Source organism: Heteronotia binoei, chromosome 8, assembly GCF_032191835.1.
Source record: "Heteronotia binoei isolate CCM8104 ecotype False Entrance Well chromosome 8, APGP_CSIRO_Hbin_v1, whole genome shotgun sequence".
NCBI lineage: Eukaryota > Metazoa > Chordata > Lepidosauria > Squamata > Gekkonidae > Heteronotia > Heteronotia binoei.
Window position 1 is genome coordinate 10,417,676 of NC_083230.1, and position 24,200 is coordinate 10,441,875.

The 24,200-nt window shown below is 42.5% G+C and overlaps 1 protein-coding gene across 16 annotated transcripts in view; it reads left to right on the forward strand.

The window, feature by feature from the left end:
- The window catches only part of KIF21A (kinesin family member 21A), a 188,248-nt gene that overhangs the window by 86,008 nt on the left and 78,040 nt on the right, over window positions 1-24,200 (forward strand). For 10 of the 16 annotated variants that reach the window (XM_060244745.1, XM_060244751.1, XM_060244757.1 and 7 more), the window contains exons 10-13: window positions 909-972; window positions 2,445-2,648; window positions 13,284-13,322; window positions 22,623-22,710. In XM_060244745.1, coding sequence (XP_060100728.1) covers window positions 909-972; window positions 2,445-2,648; window positions 13,284-13,322; window positions 22,623-22,710 — 395 coding nt within the window. The remainder of the gene's footprint in view (window positions 1-908; window positions 973-2,444; window positions 2,649-13,283; window positions 13,323-22,622; window positions 22,711-24,200) is intronic. The other 6 variants (XM_060244750.1, XM_060244752.1, XM_060244761.1 and 3 more) reach the window with 1 other exon arrangement.

Below are 24,200 nucleotides of genomic sequence, written 5' to 3' on the forward strand. Positions count from 1 at the left end.
AAGTGTGTGTGCACAACAAATAGTGCAACTGTTTTTAATTATGTAATGCATTTTAATTATTTATGATCTGTTTATGTTCACTGAACAGCCTAATTATTATCTGTGATTTGCCCTAAGCCTTCTTGTGGGAAGGGCGGAATATAAATCCATGGAATAAATTTAAAAAAAAATGGGGGAGGGAGTTAATTTTTAAGAAATAAAATCGTATGGTTTTCAAAGCTAAAAGAAAACTGGCAATTCACAATCTGGTTGAACAGCCATCGTCTGCCAACTGAGCCTAGCTCATAAGATGGCCCCTTACATTGGCTGATCTAGCCATCTGGATCCATGCCACAGTAACATTGAGACTAGACTATTTAATCCACTGTGTATTGGTCTTCCCCGAAAGTCAGTTTGGAAACTCCAACCAGTGCAGAATTCTGTGGCTTGCCTATTATTGAGAGCTAGATGGAGCATGCATGTTACACCCATTCTACAGACACTCCGTTGGCTGCCCATTTATCACCAGGCGCAATTTAAAATATTGGCTGTCATACACCAAGCCCTTCACGACTTTGGTTCCTCTGATCTGCAGGAATGCCTCTCCTCTTATGTTCCACCAAATCAGCTTCTCTCATATCAGCATGGCCTTTTGTGGATGCCAAATTTAAAATGGGCAGAATCAACAACTGCTCTTCTGCTTTCTCCATTGTGCCCCCCCCCCCCCTTATGGAATGGCTTACACAAGGAGGTGTAGTCTGGAGCAGGAGGAAGCGGCTGGTGAAAACGACCACCTTTCCTGTGTATTGAATGTGTATTTAAACCAGTTTATGTCCCCATGTTTTTTGAAACAATCCTTTCGAAGTATCATTTGTGTGACGTCTCGCCATCCACCTATGTTAAACGTGCTTTCCCTTTTTTTATTGAAGGAGAAGGAAATGAAGAAATTAGTAACATGATTCACAACTACATCAAAGAAATTGAGGATCTCAGGTATTTGCATGGCATACTGTTGCAGTTTTGGCTCATTATCTGTGTGTTCAAAATGTACAAGGTCCTCTCTGCAAAGCTGTGTCTGTCTTCGAAGCTGAAAGGTAGCATCTTCGTATGTAGTATGAAGGAGCTTTGCTGATAGCTCGGCAAACATACTTGGGCATACTTTTTTTGTTTAAAGGGTATTCACCGAAGGATATTTCTAAAGCTGGCAAGAAGTCCAGTGACAAAAAGATGGTGGGCAGGGGTGACACAGCATCCTAAGCAGTGCCCAGGGTGCCCCCACCCCCATACCTGCTGATAGAGCCAGTGTTGGGTCAGGCAGGCCCCAATTTCCTGCACTCATTGCCAGCCCACTTCCTCCTCCCAGTAAGGACTGCCAGGGCCACCCTTGCTCTCCCCTCTCCCCGTGGTGCCACAAACAGGACCCTGGGTGAGTCTGGCCTCCGACGTCTAAAGCTGGCAAGAAGAATGTATGTCCTCCACGTCATTTTAATCGAAAAAGCTGAATTTCTAGGAACTATCACTATGATTTAACACGGTTGGTTCCTCTGCTACAGCAGCATTAATAATATTCATAAATAATAATGTTTATGTGAAAGAAGTAGGAAGTATTAGAGGAGCAGTGGCAGTCACTGGTTCTAGAATTAATCAGTATTTTGCACACGGCTGCGGCAAACCTTCCACCATTGCTAGCATTTATTCTCTCTATGTATACAGGTGCTTATCCCCCCTGCCCCCAAAGCTATTGTTTATAGACAATTCTCGGCATCTCTTTCCCAGTACATTTGTTTGAATCTTTAAGGATTCTGATTATAAACTTGTTACCCTTCTAGAAAGAGTCAAAAACAGTATTTCTTCAATATCACTTGTGCAAATGACCTAATTTGACACATTCATAGACAAGGGTCGTTTTGTAGAAAAATAGGTGGTGGAGCTCATTAGCGTAACTCATTAGCATATCCTCCCAGCCCAAAGCAGCCCAATGCAAGGAAGGAAAGCCCGAGGTGAGCGAGGCTTGCTTGGGCTGGCTAGAGATCCATGTGTGGGTCAAAAGGCCAACGAGCCACCTGCCACCCAAAATCCCATAAGAAGTGGAGAAAGGGTGGGGTGGGCTTCTCCAGGGGTTAATGCGGGCTGCTGGGGGCGTGGCAAAGCCCCTGATGGCTGGCTGGCTGCCCACTCTCCTTATCCAGGAAGTGTTACGCAGCTGCACCTGCTATTCAATGGACAAGGTAAGTGGGGAGGAAGAGGGGGAACCATCAGGAAAGTTCAGGAGCTGTGCTTCTGTGAGCTCCTGCTGAATCTGAGGCCTGCATAAAGAGCGGAATACAGCTGCTATGCAACCACCCCATTTTAGTTGGGGCTCTTGTCTTCATATGAAATAGATCTTTGAAAAAATTGACTATCCAAAACATTTATCAGTACACACGCTAAACGTTTTCTCTCTTAAATAACGTTCCTCTCTATAGGGCAAAACTTCTTGAGAGCGAAGCCGTGAATGAAAACCTTCGGCGCAGCTTGTCGAGAGCTTCAACGAGGTCAGCGTACTTTGGTGGTCCCTCGGCATTTTCTGCTTCAATGCTTCCTTCGGAAAAAGAGACAATTGAGATCCTTGATATAGCAAAGAAAGATTTAGAAAAACTGAAGAAAAAAGAAAAAAAGAAGAAAAAGAGGTACTGTTTAAAACAATATATTATCACGTTGTGGCTGGTTTGTAGGGTGTCACCCAACCAGAAAGTTGTAAGCAACATCACACGGTCTTCTTTTTGCTGCCTGCTTGGGTAAATGCAGACAGATAGATCTTGCAGATGCTTTGACAAATAGTTAACTTCACCGTCTGCAACACAATCATGTAAATTATTTCTGGAATCTTAATATTCAGCTACTGTGAAGCTACATTTTAAATTAACTGCCACATGGACTTTTTTTACATTTCAGTTACAAAATTTAATGTGTACCAGGTATAGTTGCTGGGCCTGGAAGTCTCATTTAGCAGCTACTGAGATTTCTATTTAGCTCTCAGGATGCCATCTTTTGCTTTCTTCTTGCTCAGCTTCTGTCTGCTTTACCGCATCATCGCTGCGTTTATCATGCTGCTTTTTTTGGTTTTCTTAATTTTTCTAACCCACTGAAATAACCACAAAGCACACAGTTTTTTTTTTAAAGTTGGGTCAGTAAATAAAACAAAAACCAGTTAATTATGAACATGTAGGCAACAGTCCTTGCTTTCTTATCAAATATTCCTTTCATTGTGCCTGACGGTTGCACAAGAAACATACAAGAAAATTCCCAGTCTCCTACAAATAGATCACCAAAGCAAAGTTATACAAGTAGTATCTGAAAAAGCTGCATATTGAATGTCACCAGACTAGTTTTGGTTGACTTTCTTAATTTTTTAATGCCCAGACTTCTTATTGGCTCACTTCAAAAAAACAAAAATCCTCGTTAGCAGTTTAAAACCCAGGTGCATGACAGCAGCAGTTTGGTCAGTCTTAGGTGAGGGTTTTCTTGACAGAGCAGGAAATCAAAGAGAAGAAGATATTGGATTTATATCCCGCCCTTCACTCCGAAGAGTCTCAGAGCGGCTCACAATCTCCTTTACCTCCCCCCCCCCACAACAGACACCCTGTGAGGTAGATAAAGATATTGGATTTATATCCCGCCCTCCACTCCAAAGAGTCTCAGAGCGGCTCACAATCTCCTTTACCTCCCCCCCCCACAACAGACACCCTGTGAGGTAGATGAAGATATTGGATTTATATCCCGCCCTCCACTCCAAAGAGTCTCAGAGTGGCTCACAATCTCCTTTATCTCCCCCTCCCCAACAGACACCCTGTGAGGTAGATGAAGATATTGGATTTATATCCCGCCCTCCACTCCAAAGAGTCTCAGAGCGGCTCACAATCTCCTTTACCTTCCCCCCCCCCCACAACAGACACCCTGTGAGGTAGATGAAGATATTGGATTTATATCCCGCCCTCCACTCCAAAGAGTCTCAGAGTGGCTCACAATCTCCTTTATCTCCCCCTCCCCAACAGACACCCTGTGAGGTAGATGAAGATATTGGATTTATATCCCGCCCTCCACTCCAAAGAGTCTCAGAGCGGCTCACAATCTCCTTTACCTTCCCCCCCCACAACAGACACCCTGTGAGGTAGATAAAGATATTGGATTTATATCCCGCCCTCCACTCCAAAGAGTCTCAGAGCGGCTCACAATCTCCTTTACCTCCCCCCCCCCCCACAACAGACACCCTGTGAGGTAGATGAAGATATTGGATTTATATCCCGCCCTCCACTCCAAAGAGTCTCAGAGTGGCTCACAATCTCCTTTATCTCCCCCTCCCCAACAGACACCCTGTGAGGTAGATGAAGATATTGGATTTATATCCCGCCCTCCACTCCGAAGAGTCTCAGAGCGGCTCACAATCTCCTTTCCCTTCCTCCCCCACAACAGACACCCTGTGAGGTGGGTGGGGCTGGAGAGGGCTCTCACAGCAGCTGCCCTTTCAAGGACAACCTCTGCCAGAGCTATGGCTGACCCAAGGCCATGCTAGCAGGTGCAAGCGGAGGAGTGGGGAATCAAACCCGGTTCTCCCAGATAAGAGTTCGCACGCTTAACCATTACACCAAACTGGCTCTCCACACCAAACTGGAACACATTCAGCGAGGGTTGGCTTTAACTTAACTCTGTTTTGGCATCTTATTTAGTTATTTATTAGATTTGGCTTATATCCTGCCCTCCCCGCAAGCAGACTCAAGGCAGGTTGCAACAAGAGTTGACTTGATGGAAAGAATTAATACAAATAGGTCAACATTCAATTAAAACAATCCAATAATGACATTTTATAATATGAACATTTAAAATATTATAACCAGATGGCATAAAACTATATCAACTCTTGGCTCTACTAGTCCTGGAGCAACAATATCGATATGGACAGCAATGACCTGGCTTATCATATGGGCAGTTCAGGGGAAGGCAGATGTTGGACATCCACCACCTTAACCAAAGGCCTGGTGGAACAGCTCAATTTTACAGGCCCTACAGAACTGTAATAGGTCCTGAAGCCCCTGATCTCAAGTGAGAGTGAGTTCCACCAGGGCTGAAATAACCCTGGCCTTGGATGAGGCTAAGCAGACATTCTTGGGCCAGGGACAACCAGTAAATGAAGGTCCACAGAGCCCAAGGCTTTCTGGGAGACATATAAGAACATAAGAGAAGCCATGTTGGATCAGGCCAACGGCCCATCAAGTCCAACACTCTGTGTCACACAGTGGCAAAAAATTTTATATACACACATACACTGTGGCTAATAGCCACTGATGGACCTGTGCTCCATATTTTTATCTAAACCCCTCTTGAAGGTGGCTATACTTGTGGCCGCCACCACCTCCTGTGGCAGTGAATTTCACATGTTAATCACCCTTTGGGTGAAGAAGTACTTCCTTTTATCCGTTTTAACCTTTCTGCTCAGCAATTTCATCGAATGCCCACGAGTTCTTGTATTGTGAGAAAGGGAGAAAAGTACTTCTTTCTCTACTTTCTCCATCCCATGCATTATCTTGTAAACCTCTATCATGTCACCCCGCAGTCGACGTTTCTCCAAGCTAAAGAGCCCCAAGCGTTTCAACCTTTCTTCATAGGGAAAGTGCTCCAGCCCTTTAATCATTCTAGTTGCCCTTCTCTGGACTTTCTCCAATGCTATAATATCCTTTTTGAGGTGCGGCGACCAGAACTGCACACAGTACTCCAAATGAGACCGCACCATCGATTTATACAGGGGCATTATGATACTGGCTGATTTGTTTTCAATTCCCTTCCTAATAATTCCCAGCATGGCGTTGGCCTTTTTTATTGCAGACGCACACTGTCTTGACATTTTCAGTGAGTTATCTACCACGACCCCAAGATCTCTCTCTTGGTCAGTCTCTGCCAGTTCACACCCCATCAACTTGTATTTGTAGCTGGGATTCTTGGCCCCAATGTGCATTACTTTGCACTTGGCCACAGTGAACCACATCTGCCACGTTGACGCCCACTCACCCAGCCCCAATGTGCATTACTTTGCACTTGGCCACAGTGAACTGCATCTGCCACGTTGACACCCACTCACCCAGCCTCAACAGATCTCTTTGGAGTTCCTCACAATCCTCTCTGGTTCTCACCACCCTGAACAATTTAGTGTCATCCGCAAACTTGGCCACTTCTCTGCTCACTCCCAACTCTAAATCATTTATGAACAAGTTAAAGAGCATGGGACCCAGTACCGAGCCCTGCGGCACCCCACTGCTTACCGTCCTCCACTGCGAAGACTGCCCATTTATACTGACTCTCTGCTTCCTATTACTAAGCCAGTTTTTGATCCACAAGAGGACCTCCACAAGAGGTGACATGCAGTGTTCCCTCTAAGCTGAGTTAGCGTGAGCTAGCTCATAAGAACATAAGAGAAGCCATGTTGGATCAGGCCAACGGCCCATCAAGTCCACAGATTTTTAATCTCCAGCTCACTCATTGTTGTCTTAGCACAGGAAGGATGACCCCAGAGCACAATCATTTATGCAGGAGTTCACAGCTTTAATGGCAGTAGCTCACAAAGTTGAATTTTTGCTCACAAGATTCTGCAGCTTAGAGGGAACATTGGTGACATGGTCCCTCAGGTATGTCAGTCCCAGGCCACACAGGGCTTTAAAGGTTAGAACCAGCACTTCGAACTGGATCCGGTACTCTTAACTGATAGCCAGTGCGATTTGGCGTAGCACTGCTGAATTTGTGCCCACACAGATGTCACAGTCAGCTGGCACATTGCCACATTTCGCATGAGCTGGAGTTTCTGGATCTAGTGGGATAATAACTGAGGCATGGCTATCTTTGGAGATTACGTCCCTCCCCAGTTTCTAGGGGAGCCCTCAGTTTCTCTTGCCCTTTAGTTTTAAGTTCTTTCAGTCAAGTAGCCATCCACTGGGAGGGATGAGATGTCAGGTTTGAGGATAATACAATGAGGCATACAGTCTCCTGTGGTGATATCCATATTATTATTATTGTTATTAGGCTGATGTCAGCTACTACTACTACTTATGTATGTATGTATATGTATATATATATATACAGTATGTCACAGAAGTGAGTACACGCCCTCACATTTTGCAAATATTTAAGTATATCTTTTCATGTGACAACACTGAAGAAATGACACTTGGCTACAATGTAAAGTAGTGAGTCTACGGCTTGTACAACAGTGTAAATGTGCTGTCCCCTCAAAATTACGCAACACACAGCCATTAATGTCTAAACTGCTGGCAACAAAACCCCTAAGTGATAATGTCCAAATGGGGCCCGAAGTGTCAATATTTTGTGTGGCCACCATTATTTTCCAGCACTGCCTTAACCCTCTTGGGCATAGAGTTCACCAGAGCTTCACAGGTTGCCACTGGAGTCCTCTTCCACTCCTCCATGACGATGTCACGTAGCTGGTGGATGTTTGAGACCTTGTGCACCTCCACCTTCCGTTTCAGCATGCCCCACAGATGCTCAATAGGGTTTAGGTCTGGAGACATGCTCGGCCAGTCCATCACCTTTAACCTCAGCTTCTTTAGCAAGGCAGTGGTCATTTTGGAGGTGTGTTTGGGGTCGTTATCATGTTGGAATACTGCCCTGCGGCCCAGTCTCCGAAGGGAGGGGATCATGCTCTGCTTCAGTATGTCACAGTACATGTTGGCATTCATGGTTCCCTCAATGAACTGTAGCTCCCCAGTGCCAGCAGCACTCATGCAGCCCCAGACCATGACATTGCTACAGAGGTTGAAGGGGTAGGGGGGTCAGCCTGCCAGTGCTCAGACCGTACGCTGCACGCTGCATCAAATTGGTCTGCAGGGCTGTCGTCCCAGAAAGAAGCCTCTTCTAAAGATGATGCACAAGAAAGCCCTCAAACGGTTTGCTGCAGACAAGCAGACTAAGGACATGGATTTCTGGAACCATGTCCTGTGGTCCGATGAGACCAAGATAAACTTATTTGGTTCAGATGGTGTCAAGCGTGTGTGGCGGCAACCAGGCGAGGAGTACAAAGACAAGTGTGTCTTGCCTACAGTCAAGCATGGTGGTGGGAATGTCATGGTCTGGGGCTGCATGAGTGCTGCCGGCACTGGGGAGTTACAGTTCATTGAGGGAACCATGAATGCCAACATGTACTGTGACATACTGAAGCAGAGCACGATCCCCTCCCTTCGGAGACTGGGCCGCAGGGCAGTATTCCAACATGGTAACGACCCCAAACACTCCTCCAAAATGACCACTGCCTTGCTAAAGAAGCTGAGGGTAAAGGTGATGGAGTGGCCAAGCATGCGATTGCATGCCGGGAGGTCATGGTTACTTCTGGTGATCCCTAGTGGGGCTAGGCCATTTTTCAGAGATGCAGCTTGTATCAGCTGTCTCTGCATCCTAGCCCTGGTATTCCTTGGAGTTCTCCTTTCCAAGTACTTGCCAGGGTTGGTTCTGCTTAGCTTTTGGGACTGGACAATGTTGGGCTTGCTTGGCTATCCGGGTTAGTGCTCTTTGTAACTACTGCTGAAGGAAGCAGATACATATGCTGTGGGTTTTGAAAAGGCAGATCAACTGCTAGCGATAATAACAGGACAAACCGATCTTTCATATACAGCAGTGACTTTCAGGTTTTTCCCAAGAAATATTTGTCATCATTGGGAACTCATTGGTTGTTTCATAGTTTTGAGATACGACAGATTGTGTTCTGTGAAAGGCAGATTGCCAAATGCAACCTCACCTCTCCAAAGGTAACTGCTTGGTGTGACTGACAACAACATCAGAAATAAAACAAAACAAAATAAAACAATAGCCACTAATTAAAGTAAAGTATCACTGCCACAGTATTCACTGCCACAGGAGGTGGTGGCGGCTACAAGCATAGCCAGCTTCAAGAGGGGGTTAGATAAAAATATGGAGCAGAGGTCCATCAGTGTTTATTAGCCACAGTGTGTGTATGTATGTCTGTGTATGTGTGTGTGTGTGTATCATTTTTTTGGCCACTGTGTGACACAGAGTGTTGGACTGGATGGGCCATTGGCCTGATCCAACATGGCTTCTCTTATGTTCTTAAGAAGAGCCCTGCTGGATCAGACCAGTGCTCCATCTAGTCCAGCATCCTACAACAGTAATGCATTTGTAGTTAGTGTTCTAGGAAAAGCTGATAGAAGGTGTCCCACGTTGTGGAGTAAACCTGAGCTTCCAAATGTCGGGCAGGATCAAGTATCACTGCCTAGGAAGGGGCTGTGACTTAGCAGCAGAGCATCTTTTCAGCAGATGGCCCCAGGTCCAGCCCTCAGCATGCCCAGCTAAAAAGTTCAGGTTATGTGAAAAACCTCTGTCTGAGACCCTGAGAGATGCTGCTAATCAAAGACAATAATGACCTTGATGAACTAATGGCCTGATTCAGTATGATAGCTTCATGTGTTCAACTGACTCATATAAATGGATTGATAGGAAGAAGAAAAAAAGCTGGCCAATAATCATCAGATGGATCATATTTAACTGGATTCATGGATGTTCTCTTCTGGTAGTTTCATGTAGATGTTAATTTTATTTATTTATTTTTTTAGTCTTCTATCCCACCCTCTCCGCAACCGGACTCAGGGTGACTCACAGTCAATTCAAAAAGTTTACAATTACAATTTAAAATGATAAAATAACAATTAAAATTTCATGGTGCTGTTCAACTTCAATATAGGTGGGATCTTTCTTTCTTCTGACAGTGGTCCTATGATGATCGTAGTTTCTCAGCAGTGTAGGGTGGCAGTCCTCTCCCGGTCTAGGTGTTGAAGGCCTGTCAAAATAGTTCAGTTTTGCAGGCCCTGCGGAATTGAGAGAGGTCCCGCAGGGCCCTTATGGCCTCCAGGAGGGCATTCCACATTTCTGGTGCTGCCACTGAGAAAGCCCTAGCTCGTGTGGATCACAGTCTGGCCTCCCTTGGTCTGGGAATAGATAGTAGGTTTTGTGTTCCTGAACACAGTACTCTCTGAGAAACATGGAGAAAGGTGGTCTCATGGATAGGCAGGCCCTCAACCTTATAGGACTCTAAAGGTCAATACCTTGAAGTAGACTCGGAACACAATAGGTAGCCAGTGCAGCTCTTTCAGCACTGGTTGAATGTGCTCCCATTGAGGGAGCCCTATTAACAGTCGTGCTGCAGTTTTCTGCACTAGCTGTAGTTTGGGGGGCTGTAAAACTGAGGGCAGAAGAAAACTCTGCAAGACTTCATAGCATAAATGCAGAGGTGGCTAGCAGTGGTTCTCCCCAGTCCTGTATTATTTTCTGAAAATAACAGGCTAGGCAGGAACAGAATCTGGAATGTGATGCCTAAGACTTCCAACTTAGCTAGTCTATCCTGTAAGATATTATGACTTGATAGTACTGAATCAGCAAGATCACTCTCCACTTTGCTCTTTTACCAAAGATCAATGATCAGGGTGATCAAGGCTTTGTCCCAAACACAAGCCAGAATCTAGATTTGGGATCTAGATCAGGCGTGACTAAGCTTGCTTAATGTAAGAGCCACACAGAATAAATATCAGATGTTTGAGAGCTGCAAGGCATGAATGTCAGATGTTTGAGAGCTACAAAAAGGAAGGAAGGAAGGAAGGAAGGAAGGAAGGAAGGAAGGAAGGAAGGAAGGAAGGAAGGAAGGAAGGAAAAAGTGGAAAGAAAGCAACTTTAACTTTAAATACATTCTCTAAGTCACTGGCTGGCTTGGCTTGAAGAAGTGATTTAAAGAGAGAAATGCTTTCTCCAAGCTGACTAATGGGGTGGTGGGGGCTTTGTGTGAAAGAGCCACATGTGGCTCCCGAGACACAGTTTGGCCAACCCTGGTCTAGATCCACATCTGAAGTAGCGTAGTCACCTCAAGTTCAAGCACTTGCCCATGGGGATGGAACATTAACCCCTACCTGATGCTTGTTAAACTCTCTTGTGTCCAGGGACAGTCTATGCAGGAGGAGTATCACAACAGCTTCCTTCAAAGTGGCCAGAACTCCCTCTTCTTTTAGCAAGGCATTTATTACCGGTTGAAGAGCAAGGGAGAGACTTATCTGAGGATACCCTAGCTAATTGCATGCAGCATTTTAAGAATGATTTAGCCATTTAGCAAAATAAAAAATTACAATGCTGTAAAGCATTTACTAAAACTGTTCTAAAATCATGCATCCCCAACTGTACTAAATTAGGGTGTTATAAAATAATCATGTTATCCTTGTACCTAATTGCTATATATTCCAGTTAATGCCTTCATCTTACTTGGTTCACACTCTCAATGCCATCTTAAAAATCCCAGTACTCCATTAGCAGAAGCAATAAACATACATTTTTGCTACTGTGCATCTATTTCTACTACTGTGCATTCATTAAATGTAGGCATGTATTTCTTTCTTTGCATTGCTTCTGAAATGTGTTGGTTTTTTTTTTCTAATAAGCAGACATAGACCAATGCTGAATTGTGTCCCTTTTGAAAATTGAGTTGAATTCTGGTTTTCAGTGTGGATTAAGGTATAAATTTGTTTTTAACATCATGGCTGAATATTTCCTGCAGATTGCTTATTATATCACCTTTGTAGCAAAATAAGTGAATAAAAATATTTTTGTACTCCTAACAAAGGTAACTGTGTTCTCATAATACAGTTCAAAGGCAGTACTTCTTGAAACTGAAAATGTATGTGGATTACCCATGTTGCTGAACTGAGGGGACCATGGCTCAGTGGCAGAGCATCTGCTTGGTTCAGTCTCCAGAATTTCCAGTGAAGGATCAGGTAGTTAGTGATGTGAAAGACCTCCCCATAAAAGCCTAGAGAGCTGCTGCCAGTCTGAGTAGACAGTACTGAGCTTGATGGATCAATGGTCTGATTCAGCATAAGACAACTTCAAGTGTTTCCATATTATTCCTTCAAGGAGCAAAAGGGGAGATCTCCTTTGTAAACCACAATCATATTACAAAACCCTTGTTTTCAAAACCCTGTCTGCAGCAGTTCTCAAACTGAGTATGTGTGCTGGTACTCCGTTGGGTCTACAATCTCCTGTCCTCTTGATGGTGTGCAGATGGAATCCTTTCAATTTTCTAGGAACTTAGGAAAAGGGATGAGCTATGCTTCCTTCTCTTTTGAAGGGTGGCAGCTGACACAGTTGCCGCTACTTGCAGCGATGTATCTTTCAGGACGCTTTAGAGCTCTAGCCAGAAGATGTGCTGTTTAGTTGCTGATTAACAAATAGTTCAGCATTAGGAACTTTGATTGGTTGAGTGGCACCAAAGAGATGCAGTCCTAATGCAGTTGTAATATAATTGAACTAGTTTTCATTCTCTTTTCCTGTACAAAGGATTTCAGGAGATTCTACCATGCAACTATAGACAATAATAGCTAGAGGCAATTTTGCGTGGAATAATGGATATTCAGATGTTGGTTGATACTGGTCTGGGTCTGTGAACAGCACAGAAAACTAGCAGAGAACTTACCCAAGGAATAAGAGTGCTTGGAACTTGGTTCAGGGTCTCTTGAGTTGTGGCCCCGTTGAATCAGCTGTCATCTAGGACCTGATCTTGTAGTCTCAGTGTATTGTTTTGTGGATCCTAGAAGATGGAGATCTCCATGAGGTACTTCTGGCTTGCTGTTCATTTTGAGGTAGGGCTGTCCAGGACACGGCAGGCAACAGTGAGGGAGATGGTGGGGGGAGGAGTTTGAGGATCAGTGAAAATTTTAAAATCAAAATTATGCTCCCTGGTTGCTAAAGTTTGAGAACCACTGCCTTTTCTGTATAATGTTTATTGATGCCACCGTTAACATGCTGTTTCTCCCAAATGACGTTGTAGTGAGTCCCCAAAGAGTATCCCCATCCATGCAGTTGATAGCACCTTAGCTACAGCAGGAGAACTGTGCCATGTGTTTTCAGATCTTCCTGTAGTCTGAAGTAGATATTGATGGGGACAAACAAGTTTCAGTAGAAGCAAATGGTCACCTATTCCCCTCCCCCCGCAACTAAAATTCTTGGTTAGGAAACAGAATAATCGAAAAACTTCTTATGCTGCTTGCAAGATATCTCTTCAGCAATCCTCCATTTCAGTTCTCTATCCAGCAATGGAGAATCTACTGCCTTTTAACTATTTATGGGCTTCTGATGGTGTCTTTTAAAGAATTCATTTGAAATCCGCAAGCTCATGTGTCATTTTTTTTTAATCTTCTTGTCGCTTTCGCTTTTCACTGTCTGGTTTGTCCTTCGTTGGCTTGGCCTTCCAATACTGTATCCTCCTGCTTTTGAAGGCTGCAGAAACTTGAGGAAAGCAGTCAAGAAGAACGAAGGTTGGAATTGTTTCCCAGGTTTTTAATTAAACTGTTATTTTAAGAAAAGTTGGTCAATCATATAGGGCTAGATATATAGAACAGTTTGTCCAAGAGATCCTTTCACTTACTGTGTTGTGCACACACCTTGAAAATTTTCAAATTAAAACAGGTTGCATACATCTTGGATTGATATGTCCCAGAGCAGTTTAAATGAGACTGGGTGTAAAACTGGATTTCAGAATGTTCTTTAAAATGGAGGCATACATTTATAAGATCAGGTAGTGTTTACTATATTACTCTAAAAGTTCAGGTCTAAATAACTCAGTTTAAAATAAATAAGCTTGTGCCTAAGAACATTGTTTTCTTAATTGATAAGGTAGGGTGGATTTTATATGGTTATTGCTAGGTATGATTGTAAAATTTCAGTATGGTGGATTTTGACATTGAATATTGGCTGTCCTCCATTTAACTGCTCTTCAGATCAAAACTTAATGTATGGAAAAGATCCAGTGAGTAGCCTGAGAGTGACTTGTGATTATTTTTGCCTGGTGTACCTATAGACTAAGAACAAAAATTCTCCCATAAATGTGCAGATCAGGAATTCCTTGAAAAACACCCCCATATTTTGCAAAACAGATCCAAAGGTAAGAGAAAATCCCTTCAAAACTATTCCTTTGTGTCCTGAAAAGCATTTTTTGTTTTTATTTTATTTTTTCACACACAGAGGAACAGTTACATGCTTCTGTATAATCCTGTTCCTTTTTTTAGAACATAGTGCACCATAATTTTAGGGTTAAAAAGACCACAGCCAACAAGGCCTAGTGATACAGAAAGACAAAAGGGAAAGGGGGCAAAAGTTTTAGAAAAGTAACTTTGAATACATATTAGGAGGACTATCCAACATATGACAAATATATAACATTTAAAATACATATTTAAAATATACAATATTCATAGTTTTCAGAATTATTTTCTTAATCTTTTTGCCAATTTAAATTTTATTGAATTTTTAAAAACGTAACAAACATAAGGGGTTTCATTCCAAGCATTACAAACATTTAGTGTGTGAGATCAACATACCGTATTTTTCGGACCATAAGACGCACTCCCCCCCCCCCAAAAAAAAGTGGGGGGAAAAGTGTGTGCGTCTTATGGTCCGAAGGTACGTACCTTTTGGGGGGGGGCGATCCGCTGCCTCTTCCTCCGATCCGGTGCTTCCCCCGCGCCTGCCTGCATGGCTCCATCTTCTTCAGGCAAGCGCTGGGATCACTCCATGTGGCCCCACCGCAAACCCAGCACTTCGCAAGCGCCGGCTGCGGAGGGGGCAGCGTGCTTCCTCCTTGCCTGTGTGCCTAGCTTCAGCTGTGATGTTTAAAGCAAGCGCTGGGATCGCTCCCTCCGCCCTCCGATCCCAGCGCTTGCTTTAAACATCACAGCTGAAGCCAGGCACACAGGCAAGGAGGAAGCACGCTGCCCTCTCCACAGCCGGCACTCGCAAAGCGCTGGGTTTGCAGAGGGGGCGGGTGCTTCCTCCTTGCCTGTGTGCCTGGCTTCAGCTGTGATGTTTAAAGCAAGCGCTGGGATCGGAGGGCGGAGGGAGCGATCCCAGCGCTTGCTTTAAACATCACAGCTGAAGCCAGGCACACAGGCAAGGAGGAAGCACGCTGCCCCCTCTGCAGCGGGCGCTTGCGAAGCGCTGGGTTTGCGGTGGGGCCACGTGGAGCGATCCCAGCGCTTGCCTGAAGAAGATGGAGCCAGGCAGGCAGGCGCGAGGGAAGCGCCGGATGGGAGGCAGAGACAGCAGATTGCCCCCCAGGAGGAAGGTGCATCCTATCCTCCGGAGCGCTTTATGGTGCGAAAAATACGGTATATATCCATAAACCAACATTCAAACAAAGTTACAAAGGAAGTCACATATTAATATATTGATGACTCCATCTTTATCAACTTTATCAAGTTTACATTTTATTTATTTATTATAGCATATTTCTATTCCACCCATTCCCCGTAGGGCTCAAGGCGGAGCACAACAAATAATAAAACAATAAAATACAATAAAAACATTTTAGGTTCCTGAATAGTTAATTAAAAGCTAATGATCCTTAGTCTAATATCAGTGTTTAAAATACTGATAAGGGAAAGAATAAACACATTTATGTGAACAACCATATATTATAATCTGATGGATTTGGTAGAACATTGTTGGATTTAAAATAACCAATAACTTCTTGAACAATACAATACATTCTTGAGCAATAACTTCTTGAACAATAACAATACATTCTTGAACAAATCATTAACATGCTTTATATATTCTAATTGCTATAATTAAACTATATCTAAATGTGTCAAAAAGGTAAACAATGCATTTTAGAGATATTTCAAAAATATATGATAAGCTAAACCTGCATTTTAAACTAATTATATGTAAGATATATCATAAAATACTTATAATCAATATAATTAGTATAATTAGTAGTATATTGCACATTTAGCTAATATATATCACTCTAGGATTAAGAACCCTGTGGTGCAGAGTGGTAAAGCTGCAGAACTGCAGTCGGAGCTCTCTGCTCACAATCTGAGTTTGATCCCAGTGGAAGCTGGTTCAGGTAGCTGGCTCCAGGTTGACTCAGCCTTCCATCCTTCCGAGGTCGGTAAAATGAGTACCCAGCTTGCTGGAGGTAAGTGTAGATGACTGGGGAAGGCAATGGCTAACCACCCCATAAAAACGTGAAAGCAACGTCTCCCCAGAGTCAAAAACAACTGATGCTTGCACAGGGGACTACCTTTACCTTTTTAAGATTAAATTATATGCAAAATCTTTTTAAAAACAGTATTTCAATAACTTAATATTGATCAGAATTGTAAAAAAATTACTTTTTTTCAAATTTTATATTAGGCATAATACATTTCCCATTTCCTTTCAGATTCCTTGACCTGTCTTTTGTTTACATACTTCATTAGTTTGTTATCTATGCTGTATGCTGTAATGACCAAACTAACGAATGGAGGCCCAGGTAGCAGCCACTGCCAAATCGGCCTTTTACCATCTTCAGCTAATAAAGGAGTTGGTTCCCTCCCTTGAACGCAGCGACTTAGCGGCAGTGATTCACACTGTGGTCATCTCAAGACTAGACTACTGCAATGCCTTCTACATGGGGCTGCCCTTGTCTCAAATCCAGACGTTTCAACTGGTGCAGAACGCTGCAGCCAGGATGTTATTGGGTCTCTCCTTGCGGGAACACATTCAGCCCACCCTGGAAGTGCTGCACTCATTGTCTATTGCTTATTGGATTTATTTCAAAGTACTGGTTCTTACCTTTAAAGCCCTATATGGCCAGGGACCTGCATACATACAGGACCGCCTTTCCCCACATATCTCCCAGAGAGTACTACAGTCAGAGTTTCAAAATCTTCTTTTAATCCCTGGCCTTAGAGATGCCAGGTTGGCCACAACTAGAGCAAGGACCTTCTTGGTCACAGTGCCAAGCTGGTAGAATGAGTTCCCCAAGGACATTAGGGCCCAGCGGGATCTCTTACAGTTCTGCAGGACCTGTAAGATGGAACTCTTCCATCAACCCTTTGACTACTGAATTAGAGATCGCCACCTGGATTATACTGCAATAGTTACCATGGAGCCAGGACCTTAGATTTCATCTTATTTGGAGGACTTGAATGTTAAGGACATAAAGAAGACTTGCTACATTCTGCCATCATGGATATAGCCAGGGCCGGCCCGCCCACTAAAATGCCTAATTTGCCTAGGTGCTGGGTGGGGGGCACCGAATTGGGCTCTCCCCGCCCCTCCTGGCACCCAAGAGAAATGTCTAATTCATCTGTGGTGGTTGTGGGCAAGCCACCTCCCCTACGGCGTGCTCAGAGGAGAGCGATGCCAGCCTCATGCTTACCCGCTTCAGCGGGCATCAGTAGAGTGCTCTCTCTTAATAGAGAGCAGAATGAGGCTTCACTCCCCACTCCCTTCCTGTTCTGGAAGGGAGGGGTGAACGAAGCCTCTTCCTGCTCTCTATTAAGAGAAAGGTCTATTTTGATGCCTGCCAAAGTGGGTAAGGATGAGACTAGGCTCGTCGGAGCGCACAGGGGGGGGGGAGAAAGTGGCCTGCCTGTTGCCCCCCTGACACACTCAGAGGAGAAACACTAGTCTCATGCTTACCGACTTCGGCGGGCATCGCAATAGACCCTTCTCTTAATAGAGAGCAGGAAGAGGCTTCGCTCACCCCTCCTTTCTGGAACAGGAAGGGAGGGGGAGCAAAGCCTTGTTCTGCTCTCTATTAAGTGAGAGCACTCTACTGATGCCCGCCAAAGCGGGTAAGCATGAGGCTGGCATGGCTCCTCTGAGCGCGCTGGGGGGGGGCAAGCAAACCGGAGCACGCTGGGGGGGGGCGGAGTGGAGCGCAGTACTGCATTGTGGCACTGCAGAGAAGAGGGGAAGGGGCAGCCCAGGAGCACACGGGCAATAAGTCTGCCTGGGGTGTCCTAGGTCCGGCCTGGATATAGCACTTTATTATGTTTGACTGTAATAGCTGTTTTAACAGTTTTGTTTTTTAAACTGATGCCAGTTGGCCTTGTAAGCTGCCGTGAGCTTGCAGGGAGGGCAGGATATAAATTGAATAAAATAAAATAAAAATTCTACTATTTTATATTTCCAATTTTCAATAGTAAGAGATTCATTCACTTTCTATTTAGTAGTCATTACTACTCTGGCTGCAGTTAGGATATACCGGTATCTAAGTTTGTGTAATTTTTTTCAATGTTGTTTGGCAAAATTCCCGACAACGTAGTCTCCAGTTTCACAGCAAAGTCAATTTTAAAATTTTCTGAATCTCAGCATGTATGTCTTTCAAATTTTTTTTGGTCTTTTTGCAAGTTCACTGTGTATAGTAAAAACTACTTTCTGCTTCTTTGCACTTCTAGCACATCCCTGCTTACTTCTTGTCTATATTTTCAATATCTTTCAAGGCAGGTGAGGTTTTTTGTAGAAAAAGCCCATTGGGCACTCATTTACATACTAGGTCACTGCTGATGCCAAGCTAGCTGGAATTGCGTTTCTGTTTATTCCAGCTAAAAAAAAAGCCGTTTCAGGGCAATGTTGCATTGGTAAAACGTTTTATATCAGTTTTTAGTTAGTGCTTGACTCTCAGTGAATTCTAAATCTTTTGTTCATAAATTTCCCCATTTTTGAAATATCTCGTCTCCAAAATTCTGAATCCATTTCAGCATACACATTTTAACTGGTTCTGTTTCTGTATTATATTGGAGTAACAGCTTGTAGATTTGTCCTAATAAATGGTCTTTCCATTGGGTGAATATCTTTTCAAAGTCAGTTAAATCTCTTATTTGACCTCTGTAAGCATGAGCAGTTTCTTTAAGTCTGGAAGTTAGTTGGAGTTTATACCAGCCGTTGTATCTTCTTTCCTCCTCCTTTAACTGTTTGCCAAGATTTAATTTCTCCTTGTGGGTTTATCATGTCTTGATAAGTTATCATGTCTTGGTAGGTTTCTTTGTATATTTGTCATAAAATACATCTAATGATGGCATTACTAGTGAGGTCAGTGGGCTACTTCTCATTCTTAAGGAATACCTGATTTTGAGCAAACTATTTCTTATTACATGATTTTTGTATTGGATTTGGGTTCTTTTCTTTACCCAGATACAGTCATGCAACCCTTCAGTCAGGTCTGTGGCTTCTAATTTCATTAATCTCTTACTTGAACTTTTAATCCATTCTGCAATACAGATCAGATCAACTGCTTGATAATATAGCTTAATATTTGATACTGCTATACCTCCTCCTTCCCCCCCCCCCATCTTGTAAGACTTTGAATCTGATTCTTGACTTTTTGCCATTCCAAATAAATGTATTTATCTGTTTATGCCAATCTTTCAAAGTCTTCTTTTATATATTAATTGTTATAATCTGTAATAAAAAATTGTTTTGGCAATATGTTCATTTTTATTGCAGAAATTCTTCCCGGCCAGGAAAATTTTAGTTTAGACTATCTTTCCACATCCTTTTGTATTCTCTTCCAGACTGCAACTCCATTGTTTTTAAACAGTGTATCTCTTTGCTCAGTAAGATTTATACCCAAATATTTGACTTTGGTATTAGTTCACATCCTGTAATTTCTTAATACTTTCCTCTTCTTGTTTTGTTAAGAATTTGGAGATTAGTTTTGAGTTTTTTCCTAATAATTTTAAATCCTGAAGAAGATCTGAATCTTTCCATTTGTCCTATAGCATGTTGAAGCATTTTATGCAGGTTGGAGATTGTCAAAACAATGTCATCCATGTAGCTTTTCAATTTAAATTCCTTTCCATCTACTTTTAATCCTTCAATTTTGGAATCTTGTCTTTTTTTTTTGAAGTAAACATTTCCATTGCAAGAATAAATAACTATGATTATAATGGACACCCTTATCTGTTCCCCTTCTCAATTTGGAATCCTTCTGTTAGTTCACCATTAATTAATTTTTTTTGCATTCTGTAAATTCTTTGTATCCAATTTAGATCCACAATTTAAATGTTGTAATACCATTTTTTGTAGAAAGGTTCAAATGTCATTTTTTGTCTTTTTTTTTCCTCCACAAGCTCCATTGCATCAATTACAAATCAAACATTTTTTTTCAAAAATCTCTTTGGTACAAAGTCAATCTGGTCAGGATATATTGTTTTTGTTATGCATTTTCTTAAACTTTCAGTCATTATTGAAGTAAAAAGTTTGTAGTCCATATTCAACAAAGAGATGGGCCTATAAGACTGAGGTAACATTGGATCGTTACCCTCTTTTTAGGTCAACATTATATGTGCCTCTTGCCATGTTCTTCACCTTGCGGAGTTGGCCTAGTTTTGAAGGGGCTTTGGTTGTTTTTATGTTGTCGCACTTTTTTTCATAGCATCCCCAGTTCTCAGGGTTGATGAAGTGCATACCAGTGGGATTTGAATGTTATTTTTTCCCTTGGTCTGTGGTTTTCACAGATGCTGATCAAGTAAAGAAAAGCATTCTTCATCTAATACTTTGATGTTACTTCTTGGAATTTTATAGATCAAGCAAAATCTGTGGATTGAAATTTACCAGGGAGCTGTAACTGGAACACATGCTTTATAATAATAATAATAATAAAATTTTATTTATACCCCGCCCTCCCTGCCGAGGCAGGCTCAGGGCGGCTTTCTGAAGAAATGAGGAGGTGGCATCAAAAAGAGATGCTGAAAAATCTTTATGACTTTTGATTTCCCTGTTCTACAGGTTGAAACTTTAAAGGCACCTTTATTTAAATTATTTTAACGTATTGGTTGTGCTAGAATTGAATATATAATGGTTTTTGGCAGAGGGTAAAACCATTAACATGAGACTGGGTTGTAAATCCAAATTAAGAAAAAAAACTTAGGTGACATCAATGATTCCTCATTGGCTGGAGTAATAGTTGTGGCACCATTATGGATGTAGTAGTACCTAGCATATGATCACATACTAATAAATAGTTTTTCTATGTGTAGGATAATCCTTTACTGTAAAGGAGGAGGAGAAAGTCGTAAGTTGTGATGTGATGACTCCTAGGATTCAGTAGGCATAGAACAAATTCTTAATGATTCTGTTAGAAGGTATAAGTTAGTTGTGAGTAGTGTTATACTTGGATCATCTATATTTTAATTTCCATTAATCCCCCTTCCACCAGCCTATACGTGTCCAACTAGGAATCTGTAGCCCAGGCAGATACCAGAAGCTACAGCTACACAGAATATTCATTTTATTTTTTGCTCTGAACCTCTGATCTTGATCTGCGTTATGAAGAGCTTTTCCCTTATATTGTGGATGGCGTACACGTGTTTCTTTCTCCTGTACCCTGTGCCACCGAGAACAACCCTATCAAGAAAAAGGGAGAGCCACGGGATAGACTTGAGCTGAAAAGGCTGCGAGAGGAGTATTTCGATAATGCCGTTGCTTTCAGGATTGCAGCTGGATTGTCTGATGACCACCTGCTGTCTGTTGAAGTTTTTAAGTGTTACTAAACGTATCCTACAGGCCCTTCTACCATGGTTTGCTCCCACCATTTATTTGCAGCTTATTTATTATTATCATTATTATTAGTTTCCATAGCCATTTTAATTGATCAGAGCATCTTGCGCTTAGCATCTTTTCGTAGCCTCCCTGTAGGGACATGATCAGCTAAAGGAGGTCATGTTGAAATGTTTGTTCATTTTATATCTGTGCATCATATCCTGAAGTCTTACGCTGGTAACAAAAGAAGCGCTCAGTTTTTTAAAAATTGAATTCAACTAAAAAGCTAAACAAACCTAAACTCTTAGCCCTCTTTCTTTTATTTCTAACCACTGCACAGCCAGGCTAGATAAGAGCTATAGTTGTGAGCCGGCCTGTATATATGGGGCCAACTCAAAGGAAGCCATAAATCCAATAATTGTTGGCTCCTTCATGCAGAAGTGGTCTTAACCTGTGGGCAACAGAGGCAGGTGTCTGCGGGTGGCCCAACGGGGGCTGTCAGCTCAGCAACCATGGCTGTCACATTTCCCCCCACCCCTTGGGGGGTCAGGCAACCAGCTTCTGGTGACAATAGCAGTCCCCACTATACTTACATGGAGTGAGGCCCATACCTTGCTTGGACCTTGGTGGTAGGGATAGGTCCAGTGATATGTGGTCTATAAGAAGCTGCAGACTTAAAAGGGAAGGGGATAATTGGTCCTGGGGGGGAAATATCCAAATATTTAGATTTTGTTCTCTCTTCCCTTTTTGTCATTAGGGTCATATTTAATGGCCTGGTATGTGGAACTATAACTTGAAGGGCTTCCATGGGTCTAGCTTATCTTTACACCCACCTTAACTTTAAACTGTTCTGGTATGATACAGTCAGAATGATGGTATGGTACAATACTCTAGAGCTTTTCTGGTGGTTTAGCTGTATGTCTTTAAACACTTGGCGTGTCCCTTCTGCATTTTTGAAACATGTCAGTACTGTCTCTCATACTCTTTTCTGAATCCCCAGAACTCTAAAATTCCAGAATTTTATTCATGAAAAAATATTTGGGATAACTTATTCTCCTTGACATTCCAAAAACTCTTGTAAGATCCCCTATAAGTAGAGTATTCAAGACTCTGAATATTTATTACTGTTTGTTAGTGCTTCAGTATCCTTTTGCACTTGTATTCAGACTTGCAAAGTTGGTTGATTTCCTTTTATTTTCAGCTTTCAATGAAACACCAGATTGTGGCCAGTGCTTTAGTAGGCAGGCTGCTCATTGGGGTTTCTTTTATTACTTAATGTTTGTTTTTGTATTTTGTAGTGTTGTTAAAGATGAGAACACAGATAACGAGCAGGAGAAGAAGGATGAGAGAGACATTTCTGAAAGAGAGAACCATGAATTAGAAGCAGTAAGTATTAAAGAGTTAACTAAATTAGTGCTTGCTAACAGTAAATGTACCACTTTACCTAAAGTTTTGTCAAAGTTACTATACTCATAAAGGAAACATTGTTGCTTCTTGGAAATCCTGAAACAGAGAGAGGATAGGAAGAGGACATAAAGCAGGAGTGTCAAACTTATGGCCACGGGTCACAAGCAGCCTGCCCAGGGCTTTAATCAGGCCGCAACTCTTTCTTCCTCCTCCCTCCTGTCCTCACCCCTTGAAGCTCCAAGGTTTCAAAGCACCTTCTGCCTTGTTTCCCCTGCTTCAGCAAGAAGCTGTTCTGGGCTTGCGAAACAGCAAAGAAAATGTGGAATGGACTTTCCATTAAAGTCTTTGTGCCCAGATATATCTACTATCTAAGCCCAGAGTCTTTAATGGAAAATCCATTCCACTTTTTCCTTGCAACTTCATCTGTGCTTCAATGTATTTCAATGAAGTGGAGCTCAAGTAGTTTCACTCTCTAGTATTTGTATGGCCAGATGAAGCTGTTGCTTGCTGGAGTTGTCTCAGTGCATATAAAGGGTCGATACTTTGAGCCAGCTTGTCTTTGTTGAATGGTCCTGAGAACTAGTGCCTAGTGAGTATTCTAACCTGAGAACACACAGCCAAAGGAGGATATTACATTGGAGAGCTATTGCCAATCTGAGTAGACCTGAGGGGGGTGGGGTGGGGAGAGGCTTGCAATGCCCAGCCACTTCATGTTTTCCTAGGCTCAGAGCATTTTATATTTTTAATTTCTGCTGTGGTCTCTGTGCTTTTTCTTGATGCTTTATTTTTAAAAACGCATTGCCAAATCCCACTATTCCTCCACCTTTCCATTTTAAATACAATATCCCAAGAGTTTTAACCATGTTTGTATTTTAAGTTAAAAAAAAAAACTTTGTGTTTTCTTGTGTTCTTTATAAAATTTATATATCTGCAACCTGGCATTACATTTTATGACACAGATTGCCCAGCCCCACAAAGTCCCATTTTTGTAAGATCCATCCCTCATGAGTTGGACACCCCTGAATAAACAGTGCTAGCAAAGAGCAAGATTCAAGTCCATTAGCACTTTGAAGGCCATCAAGATCTCCAGAATATAAACTTTTGAGACCCAAAGCTTGCTTCTGACTTAGCTTATACCCTGGAAATCTTGTTGGTCTCAATGGTGGTATGGGGCTTGAATCCTGCTATTCTGCTGGAGACCAACTTGATACTAACCTAAAAGTAGTAAGCGATGATCATTGTGTGTGTATTTTGTTGTAATATAGTTGCCGCTGAGCTCCGTGGCTTTGTAGCAGGAATCCACACTGGTTTTCCCAAGAAAGGTTTTCCCCAGAAAATGAAGAGAGCTGAAAGTAACAACAGAGCTCTTCTTTTTGTAACATAAAGTGTTTGTGTTGTATGTATTGGGGTGGGTGTGTGTCTGCATAGTTGGTGTCGAGGACAAGACTTGCCTTCTTTTCTTTGCCTGG